This window comes from Rhinopithecus bieti, unplaced genomic scaffold (genome assembly GCF_001698545.2).
Source record: "Rhinopithecus bieti isolate Rb0 unplaced genomic scaffold, ASM169854v2 scaffold_23964, whole genome shotgun sequence".
Taxonomy (NCBI): domain Eukaryota; kingdom Metazoa; phylum Chordata; class Mammalia; order Primates; family Cercopithecidae; genus Rhinopithecus; species Rhinopithecus bieti.
Window position 1 is genome coordinate 26,338 of NW_016810965.1, and position 13,162 is coordinate 39,499.

Sequence of the window (13,162 nt, forward strand, 5' to 3'; positions counted from 1 at the left end):
ATTTATTTTTTGAGACCGAGTCTTGCTGTGTCACCCAGGCTGGAGTGCAATTGCATGATCTTGGCTCGCTGCAACCTCCTCCTCCTGTGTTCAAGTGTTTCTTCTGCCTCAGCCTCCTGAGTAGTTAGAATCACAGGTGCACGCCACCATGCCCAGCTAATTTTTGTGTTTTTAGTAGAAACAGTGTTTCACTATGTTGATCAGGTTGGTCTCGAACTCCTGACCTCAGGTGATCCACCTGCCTCAGCCTTCCAAAGTGCTGGGATTACAGGCGTGAGCCACCGTGCCTGGCCAGATGCTTCAACATTTGAAGCCTCAATTTAGTTTTGTTATTCTTCCCCAAAATGGGTACAAATGTTATTTTAATGTATCAATTTACTGCTGAGGAAACTTAAGAACACTGAGAAATTAGGAACATTGAAATGTACGTGACAGCAAAGAGCACAGTGGGGCATAAACGTCATATGAATGCCAAACACATTTATGTGTACTTGCTATATATACTGGATAGTGAGCAAGACATTTTTATTTGATCTCCAATTCTTGTCATCATTTAATTCATCATCATCTACTAAACACTCTCAGTACTTCTCAGAGATAAGGACATTAAAACTTATCTTTTAATTTTTTTTTGCCAGAAACCAACAGACCACAAAAAAAATAATAAAATGGAAAACAAATAGAATATATGGAGCATTGTAGATTGATAAGGTCATAATATAAGAAATGGAAGGAGGAATATATAATATCTTCAAACTACCTACCTTTGATGTCTCCCTTGGTGAGTAGGAAGAGAAAGACACCTTTAACTAAGAAAGCATATTCAGGCAAGAAACTCAGCTTAGAAGTAAGGAGGAAGAGGTGCTTTCAGAGTAGTTATTAGTGATTTATATGCTTCTCTTCTCATGGAAATCTTCATTTTCAAAGCTTAGCTCAAATGCTACCTCCACCACAAAAGATATTCATCAAGTATTCATCATTTCTTCAGTTACGTTTAAGCAATGCCTTGAAAGACAGCTGAAAAGAGAAAAAGATCCCTTAATAAAAGGCAACTGGTTTTCTCATGAAACCAATTAAATAAATAGAAAGAGAAATACACAGGACTGTGAGTGATTGCCTTACAATACTCACAAACAGTCTGTAAAACTTCATTCTATTACTTTCAACAGTGACCACAAAGATTTACTCAGCGTTAAGCACTGTACTAGGAATGGAAGTGATGGCTATGAGATGCCCTGTTTGGAGGTGGACTTGGTCTAGTGAAGAGCCTGGGGCAAACAGAAATGTAGTCAAATAATTACTACACAGTGTGATAGGCACATGGCATAGAAGCGGCATGGTGTCTAGAAGGAGTGAGTTGCTCTGTCCCACTCACCCCCCTAATACCTCTGAACTCATCTGCATTCTCTCTCACTCACTATACTTTAGCTACATTTTGAGTTTCTTGAACATGCCAAGTATGCTTCTGCCTCAGGGCCTTTGCACTTCTTATTCCTCTGATAGTCTGTCACCCCGAAATCCACGGGGCTTACCTCCTGTCTCCATTCAAGTCTCTTATATCACTTCATCAGAGTAGCTTTCCCTGACCACTCCATACCAAATTGCACCCCATCCCTTCATTTTATATTGCTTACTCTTTTCATAATTCTTATCATCATGACATATCATACATTCATATGTTTATTATCTGACTCTCTTATTAGAATCAAAGTTCCACAAAAGAAAGAACTTTGTTTTATTCACTGTTGAATTTACATAGCTGGAAGAGTTCCTGGCAAAACAAATAGGAAGAGATAAAATGGGATTCAGGAAAGATTTCACAAAGGTGATTATACCCCCAGAGTTTAGAAGGATGCAAGAGATTATCATAAAAAGATAATGGAACTGGGAATAGCAGGTACAAGCGTGTTCAAAGGTAAGAAAGATTAAAACCACGTGGTTTGTTTAAATAATGCGAGATGGTGCGGTGTTGGTTGGGCATAACCTTTCACTTGTGCTTCTATTACAACAGTCACCTTTTCTTTTGTAGGAGAGTTGTTTACCGCCCTTCTGTCTTTCTCAATAACTTGAGAGCTCTTTAAGGGCTGGGACTGTTTCACTCATGTTTTCATTTTCCAAGTTCTTAATCAGAGCAGATATTCTGCAATTGCTAAATAAATAAATGATAAAACAATATTTATTCATTGAACAAGAAAACTCATTTATTTGTTCAATTAAAATGGATTTCTCTCTGTTGACAAGTGAATGCCCTGTTTGTAAACTTTATAAATGAAAGAGACCTCAGAGGTAATTTAGCCTTTCCATTTTATAGATGAGGAAACTGAAGCATAGAAAGGTTGATTGCCTGACTATACAACCTGCTAAGTATAATGAAGAACTGAGGCCAGGCCTCGTGGCTCATACCTTTAATCCCAGCACTTTGGGAGGCCTAGGTGGAAGGATTGCTAGGGACCACGAGCTCCAGACCAGCCTAGGCAACATGGTGAAATATTGTCTCTACGAAAAATAAAAAATTAGCCAGGTGTGGTGGCATCTGCTTGTCTGTAGTCCCGGGTACTCAGGAGGCTGAAGTGGAAGGACTGTTTGAGTCTGGGAGGTAGAGGCTGCAGTAAGCAGTGACCCTGCCACTGCATTTCAGCCTGGGTTACAGAGCAAGATGGTTGTTGTTGTTTTTTTAAAAAAACAAAACAAAACAAACAAAAAATCAAACAGGCCAGGCGTGGTGGCTCATCCTTGTAAGCCCAGCACTTTGGGAGACCAAGGCAGGCAGATCACCTGAGGTCAGAAGTTCAAAACCAGCCTGGCCAAAATGGTGAAACCCCTCTCTACTATAAATAGAAAAATTGGCTGGGCATGGTGGTGTGTGCCTGTAATCCCAGCTACTTGGGAGGCTGAGGAAGAAGAATCGCTTGAGCCCAGGAAGTGGAGGTTGCAGTCAGCAGAGATGGCACCACTGTACTCCAGCCTAGACAACAGAGTGAGACTCCACCTCAAATGAATAAACAAACAAACAAACAAAAAACCTGGTGCTCCAGTTTGAAGCACGGTATGTCATCTTTTCACTTAAAGATGTGCTTTCAGAAGTGGCCTGAACATTTGGTTTACCTATTAAAATAAAAACTGTACATACTTTATTATCTATCTTCGAGAAACAGACAAATCTCAAGAAGCCACGTGGATCTTCATTGTCGTTTTTTGTTGCAGTTAAAAGTGTAAAGTCAAAAGCAATCTAGGTGTACATCAATGGAGAAATAGCCATATTCACTCTGTGATAGCCACACTATGCAATTTTATGAAGCATTTAAAATGGATATAGTTTGATTCATACAAAAATGTAAAACTGCTCCAAGACACGGATGCTAACCAAAAAAAAGGAAGTCGCCGGATGATACTATACTATACTGTACTATTTAAGACTTGTCAGTCTCAGGTTTTCCCACCAAAACAGCACAACACAGGAAGTAAGTGTATAGGAAATTTCAGAATGATGAACTCCAAACAGGATATGCATCTGTAACAAGGGCTACCTCTGGAGAGAAGGGGAGGGGAATGAGGCGGTCTTTGACCTTGACAGTAATTTATGGTTTTTAACAAGGAGGGTGCATTCTTCATCTATTAGTTTTGCTTTAGTTGGCTGTGAAAATTAATTTTTCAAGAAATAGTACTGACTGTGATTTCTTCTCTATTCAGTGAGGAAAGGGAGTGACAGGTAATGATTCTGTATCAAGGCTGATTAAAGAATAAAAGAAGGTCTTTCGGAAGATTAAAAAGCAAAGAAAAGGTTGAGAAAAAAGAGCACGAAGAGTAGAAGGGAACAACGGTGTACTCGCTAGCAATGGCAATACGGGTTATTAAAGGGAAGGGTGGGGGCGGGGAACCCTGGCCGACTCAGGATGCAACGAGAGGAAGCCACGCTAAAAAGCAAAACGGGATCCTAGAGGGGCGGGGCCCACCTCAGCGCGCAGGCGCAACCAGGCCCAGGTGGCCGCCGCCGCGGAAGCGAAGCCACCTATAGACGCCGCGCCGCTTGGGTCTGCTGCGCATGCGCAGGCGGATCTGCGCTGGAGTCTTCATCTTTGCCACCGCTGCTGCCGCCTTCCTGGGATTTGAGTCTCGAGCTTTCTTCGTTCGCTCGCCGGCGGGTTCGCGCCCTTCTCGCGCCCCGGGGCTGAGAGGCTGGGAAGGGGTTGGAGGGGGCTGTTGATCGCCGCGTTTAAGTTGCGCTCGGGGCGGCCATGTCGGCCGGCGAGGTCGAGCGCCTAGTGTCGGAGCTGAGCGGCGGGACCGGAGGGGATGAGGAGGAAGAGTGGCTCTATGGCGGTACGAAACTTCCTGTCCCTGTCTCTTTCTCGGGTTCTCTTAGGCCTCCCCTCTTGGCCCTCAAACGGCCGGCGTTCCGGCCCCTCGCGCCGCCCCTTCGGGCCTCTGGTTGGGAGTCCTGTCCGGCCTGACTTAGGCCGAGCGCAGCGTGCGCGTGCCCCCCCTTCCCGCGGCGGTCTCCCGGCTGGCCCACGCCCACCATACGCACCCACCCTGAGGCGGCCGGGCAGGGCTGGGGGCCTGTGACTGGTCCCGGCCCCCGGCTTTGCCGTGCTTTCCCTGGGGCGTCTCGGTCGCCTCTCTGCTGCGCTCTTTACCCTTGTTTTTTTCTGTCGATTCTGAGGTGGTGTTTTTTTGTGCCTGTTTTTGCCCCGTGGCCTTAGGGTGCCCTTCCTGTCCCTTCTTTCAGAAACAGTCATTCTGTGATAATAGCGAAATAAAGTTAATGCTGTACAACTAACGTCTTGTTTCTTGATGGTCAGTTTGTATGGAATGCACCTGCAAGGGTACCTCCTTGTCTGAAAGTCGTGCTTTAAAAATAATTAATTAAGAGAGAGAGAGAGAAAGATGGCCCATAAAGAAAACCCTGAATGTCTCCTGTATTAAGGTGAAGTTTTTCTTTTTTAAGAGACTGCCGTTTAACCTACATCATGGAGGTATCTCATGACCCTTCGGCTTACAGTTTTCAGTGTCATCTCATATATTTCTTTTTCTCAAAATAAATTTAATGCATCATGTACTTCTCTCTAGAAGGGACATCTGGTTTTTAACTTTTGTGAATTAACAATCCCTTCTTGCCTGTTACACCAGATTTGAAACAATGTTTGTTCCTTGCCTAAAACATACATTCTTGATTGTCTTTAGAATAGAATAGTAAAAGTGCACATTGGGCACCACGCAGGTCCTTGATGATGTAACTTTGATAAACTTGTAAAAAAAAAAAACATTATCTTTGGTGGCAAGATTTAGCATTAGTCTTTGAAATGTGAATGTGTAGGATTTCTTTTACAAAGATCTGGAAATCTTCAGTACCTCTTAAGTTTAAGCTTATTTTTATACCAGTAAAGTCTGATTTTTTTTTCCATAAAATACGTATCTTGTTAAGTAATTATAAGGTGATCTAACTTTGGATGTGCTTATAGGCCCATGGGACGTGCATGTGCACAGTGATTTGACAAAGGACCTAGGTTAGTGCTTGTGATGATCACTTCAGATTTTCATAATACTAGTTTCTTTGAGAGTGGTTTCTTTATTTTGTTTGCTTATTTATTTATTTGTTTATTTTACTTGGTAGATGAAAATGAAGTTGAAAGGCCAGAAGAAGAAAATGCCAGGTTAGTGAAATTTTCTGTTGATGCCTATTACACAGATTGTGTGATACAATGGTTCTGTCAGTTGTCAAAATTATTTTCTTACAATCATTGGCGTCATTACAACACTTACAACATTTTGGAGGACATTGAATCCTTTAAAGCAGTTTCAGGACCTAATCTTACGCCAATTCTATTTGTTGATAGTTTAAAGGACAAAGTTTTTGAACTTAGGATTGGACTGATTTTACACTGTTGAGTAACTTGTTACTCTTAAGTGACTTCAGTAGTGAAGTATACAGTATAATCATTAAGCTACTGATAAAATATTTTAACTTAATTGAAAATGTTTTAAGTAAATCAGGAACACTCCAAACGACTGCTTTTCCAGTTTATTAACATTTTTGATGGTATAATGGCACTTTGGTTGTAATTTCAATGCTATGTATTATTTACATTCAAAATGTATTTAGCTGATTTGTTATAAGGTTGATTTCTTTGTTAGATCATAAGAAAGATGTAAGTATTTGATTATAGAACATATACAGGGAGTCAGAATTTTACCCCAAATTTCAGAAAACAAACCATGCAAAGAAGTACATGGAGATGTAGACTTTACCCTGACCACATGCATTAGTGTCAGTAACGGAGGGAGAGGTAGGTAGAAGATTTTAAAGAATATTTGGGTTTAAAAAGTGGAAGATAAACCACTTCATACTGAGTAAGCTGCAATCAGAAAGATAAAACAGGTGTTGGTGAGCATATGGAGAAATAAAACCCTCATACACTTCTGGTGGGATTGTAAAATGGTGCAGCTGCTTTGAAGAATAGCCTGGCCATTTTCTCAAATGGTGAACCATGGAGTTACTACCATATGAGCCCTCCACCTTAGAGAAATGAAAAACATTCACACAAAAACTTGTACGTGAATATTCATAGCAGCATTGTTAATAGAAAATGGAAAAAAAAAAACTTCGCAGCTGCATCAACTGATGAATGGATAGATTAAGTGTGTTATATCCATACAGTGGAATATTATTTGGCAGGGAAAATAAAATGAAGTACTGGTAGATGTTACAATATGGACGAACCTTGCAAATGTGCAAGTGAAAGAAGCCGGTCCGTAGAGACAGATTACTGGTTGCTAAGAGTTGGGTGAGTGATTGCTAATGTATACAGAGTTCCTTTTGGGAGTGATGCATATATTCTGGAATTAGTTGTGATGGTTGGACTATGTGAACATATTAAAACTCAGTGGTCCTGTTTGAATGGATAGATTGTGTAATATATGAATTGCATCTAAAAGCTGTTAACAACAAAAAAATGGATAGAGGGAAAAAGTGAGAAGTGGAAGTAGAAATAGCTTAGGAGGAGCTGAAACTACAGTTCAACTTCCTTACCCAAAAAATCCCCTATAGTCTTTTCACTCATTGGTATATTATCTGAAATGTTATTTCATTTTGAAATTTATGTGTTCAACTCAGTTCCTGATTCAGATCTCAACCACAGAGTTGAGATTAGTTTTAATTTATGTTATGAATGTGATTGAATATTTCTTTATATCCATTCCTTCATTTGGTCAAGAAATTAATTACAGGGTATAGTTTTACAATCAAATATATTTCTCTCTATGATCATCTTTATCCCATTGATTTTTATTTTTATTGGTTACAATTTTAAAATCTTATTTTCTGATCAAACGTTCTTTAATTTTAATTCTGCAATACACAACTTGCTAAAATTTATTGGAGGGAACCTTCTACTTTCCCTGAGTCTCACTGTCAACATAGCTTTATATTCCTTTCTACAACTTCATTTGGGGAGCCGTTGAATTGATTTCATCCTATGGGGGAGAAAACAACTTCCTTTACAGTGTTATTTTCTAGAAAAGCTTAAAATTTTATCATGTTTCTAACATTCTCATGGTGATAGAAAATTAAAACTTCTAAAAGAGCAGGCCTATTGAAGAAAGGAACTCTGCCAAACCTACTGCTATCTGGCTTGGTACATCACTGCATTGCTCTACCTAAGTTCCTGCTGTTAGAATTTGCCCCCGTTTCCTACTGACAGGCTTATTGCTGAAGCCTCTGTTTTTCTTAAACATTGCATTACAGTCTCCAATTGTGTTATATCTATCCAAGTTTTGACTAAAGAAAGGATACTGTTTTGTGACATAGAAAGCAAATGGGACTTGTTTCTGGCTACCGAGAAGCTTATTTCAGCAGGAGGTAAATGTACTGAACAATTACAGCTGCATATTTGTTTTCTTGAAGCAAGCAGTGGAACAATGAAAATTTAACAGTTAGGTTTTGACTTTTTATCTTTCATTTTGCTTTATTTGGTGATTGTGCTGTAAAATGCCACTGTAAAGATCAAATTGATTTACATAGAAACTACCCGACAGAAAGTGCAGTTTAGAAGAGATTAGCAGAAATCTAATGAAAAGTGCTCTGAACTGTGTCAACATCTGGACATTTTTGTTAAGAATGCTACTAAATAATTTAGAAAGTTGGGCCAAATCAGCTACTTGCTTTGTACTTCAATTTTCTTATCTGTGAAATGAAGTGATGGTTAATTCCCACTGTTGAAATTTTAATTACTAAAAAATGTAAGAAACCAATTACGCTATGGTACTGGAAGTGTTATTTGCTGGTAAATGACCATGTGCTTGAGTTTCATGGGAATGTGAATGTTTTATTGTTGCATACCAGTTTTGTTGTGAAAAGACAAGTTCAAGTATTAACTGGTCTTAAAGTAATTACTTTTAACATTCATGAGAATTAGCTCCTTATTAATATCAAATTGGAGAACAGCCTTGAATGAAGATACTTTTTTAATCTTAAAATTTTATTTTTTATTCAATAAAGGACGTATCTTCAATAAGATTGATAACACAGAGAACCAAGAAGAAGCGTGTATGTTAACTGAATACTGAAAGAGTTAATGTGATTATACCACAAATCTGAGTTCTTGAACACCAAGGAAAGGAGGAAACTGTATTATGTAGGTCTGGGTAGTGATAGTACTAGAACCTGATACACAGTGGATGTTCAGTAAAGATTTAGGATAATTAAAATTGATTAACTTTGTCATATAGTTTTAAAATGTGTAAAAAGCTTGAATTTCAGCCCACCATCAAATTATAAATCATTAATTGCGTTCTTTTTTTTTTTTTTATAGACAGCCTCTCACTCTTGCCCAGGCTAGAGTGCAGTGGCATGAGCACAGCAACCTCCACCTCCCAGGTTCAAGCCATTGTCTGCCTCACCCTCCGAGTAGCTGGTATTACAGGCGCCCACCACCATGCCTGGCTAATTTTTTTTTAATATTTTTAGTAGAGATGGGGTTTTATCATCTTGGCCAGGCTGGTCTTGAACTCCTGACCTCATGATCCACCCACCTCAGCCTCCCAAGGTGCTGGGAGTACAGGTGTGAGCTCCTGCACCCAGCCTGGCATTTGCATTCTACTTACAATGTTGAGTACTTGTTTTATGCAAGTTACTACAAATAACAGGGAATACGAGAGTCAGATTTTACCATTACTGTCTCCAGTGGAGACAATAATTTTAGGAACTTTATTAGATGTAGCTTAGAAATACTAATATAACCTATCTGCACTTCGGAAAAGTAATGCCTGACGTGTATATTTATTTTTGTTGTTTGTAGTGCTAATCCTCCATCTGGAATTGAAGATGAAACTGCCGAAAATGGTGTACCAAAACCGGTAACATAAGGCTTTGAAATCCAGTTACTTTCCTGATACAAATCTTTATCAATAGCTTCACAGTTTACATAGAAAGCAAGCTGACATTTTACATTACCTTCAGTATCCTGTGTTATCTGACCCTTTCTTATATCTCCTGCTGCATCTGGTGCTATCAAAAACATATATGGGAATTAGCAAGGAGGAAAATAAATAGTAGAAAGACGTCAGAGGAAAATAGTATGTGCAAAGGCTTGATGTTTATTGCTTTCAAGGAACTGAATGGTTATAAATCTACTGAATATAGTGTGCCTGGTTTTCAGAGCAAGTTTTGAGTCCCACAGCCTTTGAATGTTAATGATTTTTTAGCAGTGCTTTTTAATGTATGTGACAGTCCCTGACTGCATGCCTGCATTCCTTTGATACTTTGTGAGGTGAACATATCACTGGTCCTATGAATATTTGTACATTTTAATCCTATAAAAAGGAAGTTACTGTTCTGCAAGTTTGAAGTTGTGTACAAAAAGTATTTTGCATATGTCATCTACTTATTTACTATGTTGTGATTAAGCACAAAATAGGCTTTAAGAGCCAAAGTAAAAACTTCACAAATGTAGATTTTGCATGTAGGGCCTCTTCTGGGTATACAAGAATACCAAGAATAATTGAGCTTCTGCTTAACTATTTGGTACTTCTTATGTTTTGGGTTTTTTTTAAATTCTTTAATTGATTTGGTACTTTTTATTTGTGACATTGTGAATCTTAAAATTGTTTTCCTCTTAGATTCTTTTTTTGCCAAGAATTCTCAAATACATAGTTTTTATAGTTTTATCTTGTAGATATCTTAGTAAGTTGCTTTAGATCCTTTTTGCAAGAGGGGCAGATATAATAGTAAAAAAAAAATATGAGGTGGTGTTTACCAAAAGGAGATGATGCCAAAAAAGATTTCATTTCTTTATTCATAGTCTTATCCTTTTTATTATGTAGAACATCAAAATTATGAGTTGAAATACGTGGCAGCATTATAAGCTTGTAACTTTAAAATTATATCTCAAAAAAATACAGAGTGGGGCCGGGCACAGTGGCTCACACCTGTAATTCCAGTACTTTGGGAGGCCAAGACGGGTGGATCACCTGAGGTCAGGAATTCGAGGCCAGCCTGGCCAACATGGTGAAACCCTGTCTCTGCTAAAAATACAAAAATTAGTTGGGCATGGTGGCAGGCATCTGTAATCCTAGTTACTCTAGAGGCTGAGGCTGGAGAATTGCTTGAACCTGGGAGGCGGAGGTTTCAGTGAATTGAGATCACGCCACTGCACTCAAGCCTGGGCGACAAAGTGAGACTCTGTCTCAAGAAAGAAGAAAGAAAAAAAACCAGGGTGGTTACTTTTTTTAGTTATTAATATTAGATGTTGAAATGGATTATTGAATGTATGTTATAATTTGTTTATGTTCATGTAGAAAGTGACTGAGACTGAAGATGATAGTGATAGTGACAGCGATGATGATGAAGATGATGTTCATGTCACTATAGGAGACATTAAAACGGGAGCACCACAGTATGGGTACGTTATTTTTTAGTAAGTAACAATTGTGTAAATGCTATATAGCAAAGAGAGTGTACCTATATCAATCTCTCAGTAGTTGATTCCATTGTTTTTATGTTTTTCTATTTTAACATAAAAGAACTCTTGTTAAAGTTTCATCATGAAGATACTTCTTTCCTAAAATAAAGTTAACTGATTAGGCAAAGGTACATGGAAGCAGCAGTTTTTGATCCTGAGTTTAAAGTGCTTTTATAAAAGAATTGAGTACTAGGCCAGTCATGGAGGTTCATGCCTATAATCCCAGGACTTTGGAAGGCTGAGGTGGGTGAATCACCTGAGGTCAGGAGTTCAAGACCAGCCTGACCAGCATGGTGAAACCTCATCTCTACTAAAAATACAAAAATTAGCCAGGCGTGGTGGTGGGTGCCTGTAATCCCAGCTACTCGGAGGCTAAGGCAGGAGAATCACTTGAACCTGATAGGTGGAGGTTGCAGTGAGCCCAGATCGAACCACTGCACTCTAGCCTGGGTAACAGTGAGACTCTGTCTCAAGGAAAAAAAAAATACTATAAATTCTTTGTTTAGAATTAGAAATCCTTAAATTGTAATTTGTATCTGTGCTTATTATTTCGCTTTATTACTTATCCAGACCTGAGTTTAGGTTTTTGATTTTTTTGTCCAATAAAAACAATATCAAAAGTATTTCTTTTGTTGTTAATGGTGTTTTCAGGTTTTAATTTTCCTGTAGGCCTTTTAGGCCAATGTTTGTCTGAAATTTTGTGTTCTATAAACTGGACCAAGTGAATGGACTGTCATTGACTCATTGAGCACATAAAGACTCTTACAGAAAGATTGGAAGGGAAATGCATTGAAGTATGAATTGTGATTTAGTTGCAATAGGAGAATAAGAGTCAATGTGTTTTATTTTTCAGATTGGCTGTATGATGTTGTTATAGCTCATGCATTGGAAACATAAAATACATTAATTTCACTGTAGTTCATTAAGCAACCTCATCTGGAATCAACCAGTCGATACAAAAGTATTGTTAAATATTTTATTAGTAGAGTCATTTGTTTTCAAAAGTCATTTCAGGAAGCTTAAAGCCAGTTCAGTTATTGTCATAGTCAGTTTTGTATTATAGTAATGATACATGTACCCATGTAATTTTAAAATCCTAGCACCTTTTTAGGGAACAGTGTAAAGAGGCTAGTTTTTCATGTTAGGGGTGGATATTCTAAATGTGCTCCTCATTCTCATTTGGGAAAGTAAATAATTACTTAATGAGAAAGTTGGGCTTATACTATAGTACTAGTAGGGCTTTCTGCTAATAATAGGTCTTTACTGTCTGTATTATGCAAAAGGAACACATATAAAATTGTAATAATTGCATGTTCATTAAATATTATATAAAATTATTTGTACTTGCAAGTTATAGAACAATTTGAAGCAAATGACAATTTTTTTGGATTATGAATGGTACCTTTTTTTGGTAGAAATTGCACTCAAATATTAAATATATGTGGACTTTCATAGTACCTTACTAAACTTTATTTCTTACAACAGTTTTCAGTTTTATGCATTGTAATTATGTTTATACATATTTATTACCTTTAGACACTTTAGATTTCTATAGAGTAGAAACCATTGTATTCAAAACTCTTCAGTAAAACAGAAAACTGATTTATGAATTTTTCTCTTCGTCACATTGCCTTAAATATAGTAAGTATGCCGTAAATGGTTATTGACTAAATAAACTGAATGTTATTTAGTTACAGTTGTCTCTGAAGGTTTTTTCCCCTTAGACATTTGGTTATGAAAATTTTCCAATACTCACAAAAGTTGAAGGAATTGACCTGTGACTGCTCATTTACCCATCACCTAAATTATACAATCCGCATTTTGCTTCGTTTGCTTGAACTCATATCCCTCTATCTATGCCTTAACCCATTTATCAGTTGATTTATTTTTTATTCATTTTATGAATTTCTAAAGTAAAGTTCAAGTATTTGTGAAGAGTGTAAAGTTGCTTAACCTCTCTATTTCAAGGTATATCCCTTGAAAACAAAGTCCGTGAGAAATTGAAATTTGATAAACATTTACTTATGCACAGCGTTTTCAGAAGCAAATTTAAAGAACAAACTGTGTTAAAGGAATAGTACTGAATTGATTTATTGTAAATTGTTACAGGTTGTTTTTTTAGGTAACATACCTTTGTTACAAGTTCATTTTATATGTGTGTAATATATGAAGAAAAGCAAGTCTTTTTTTTTTTTTTTTTTTTT

At 37.8% G+C, this 13,162-nt stretch overlaps 1 protein-coding gene across 12 annotated transcripts in view; it reads left to right on the top strand.

The window, feature by feature from the left end:
• The first annotated feature begins 4,041 nt into the window (after window positions 1–4,041).
• FIP1L1 (factor interacting with PAPOLA and CPSF1) overlaps window positions 4,042–13,162 on the top strand; it is a 71,757-nt gene continuing 62,636 nt past the window's right edge. For 7 of the 12 annotated variants that reach the window (XM_017893294.1, XM_017893297.1, XM_017893287.1 and 4 more), the window contains exons 1-5: window positions 4,053–4,320; window positions 5,463–5,507; window positions 5,615–5,654; window positions 9,297–9,354; window positions 10,795–10,898. In XM_017893294.1, coding sequence (XP_017748783.1) covers window positions 4,236–4,320; window positions 5,463–5,507; window positions 5,615–5,654; window positions 9,297–9,354; window positions 10,795–10,898 — 332 coding nt within the window. In that variant the 5' untranslated portion in view covers window positions 4,053–4,235. Of the gene's footprint in view, window positions 4,321–5,462; window positions 5,508–5,614; window positions 5,655–9,296; window positions 9,355–10,794; window positions 10,899–13,162 lie in introns of all 12 variants that reach the window. The other 5 variants (XM_017893293.1, XM_017893298.1, XM_017893288.1 and 2 more) reach the window with 4 other exon arrangements.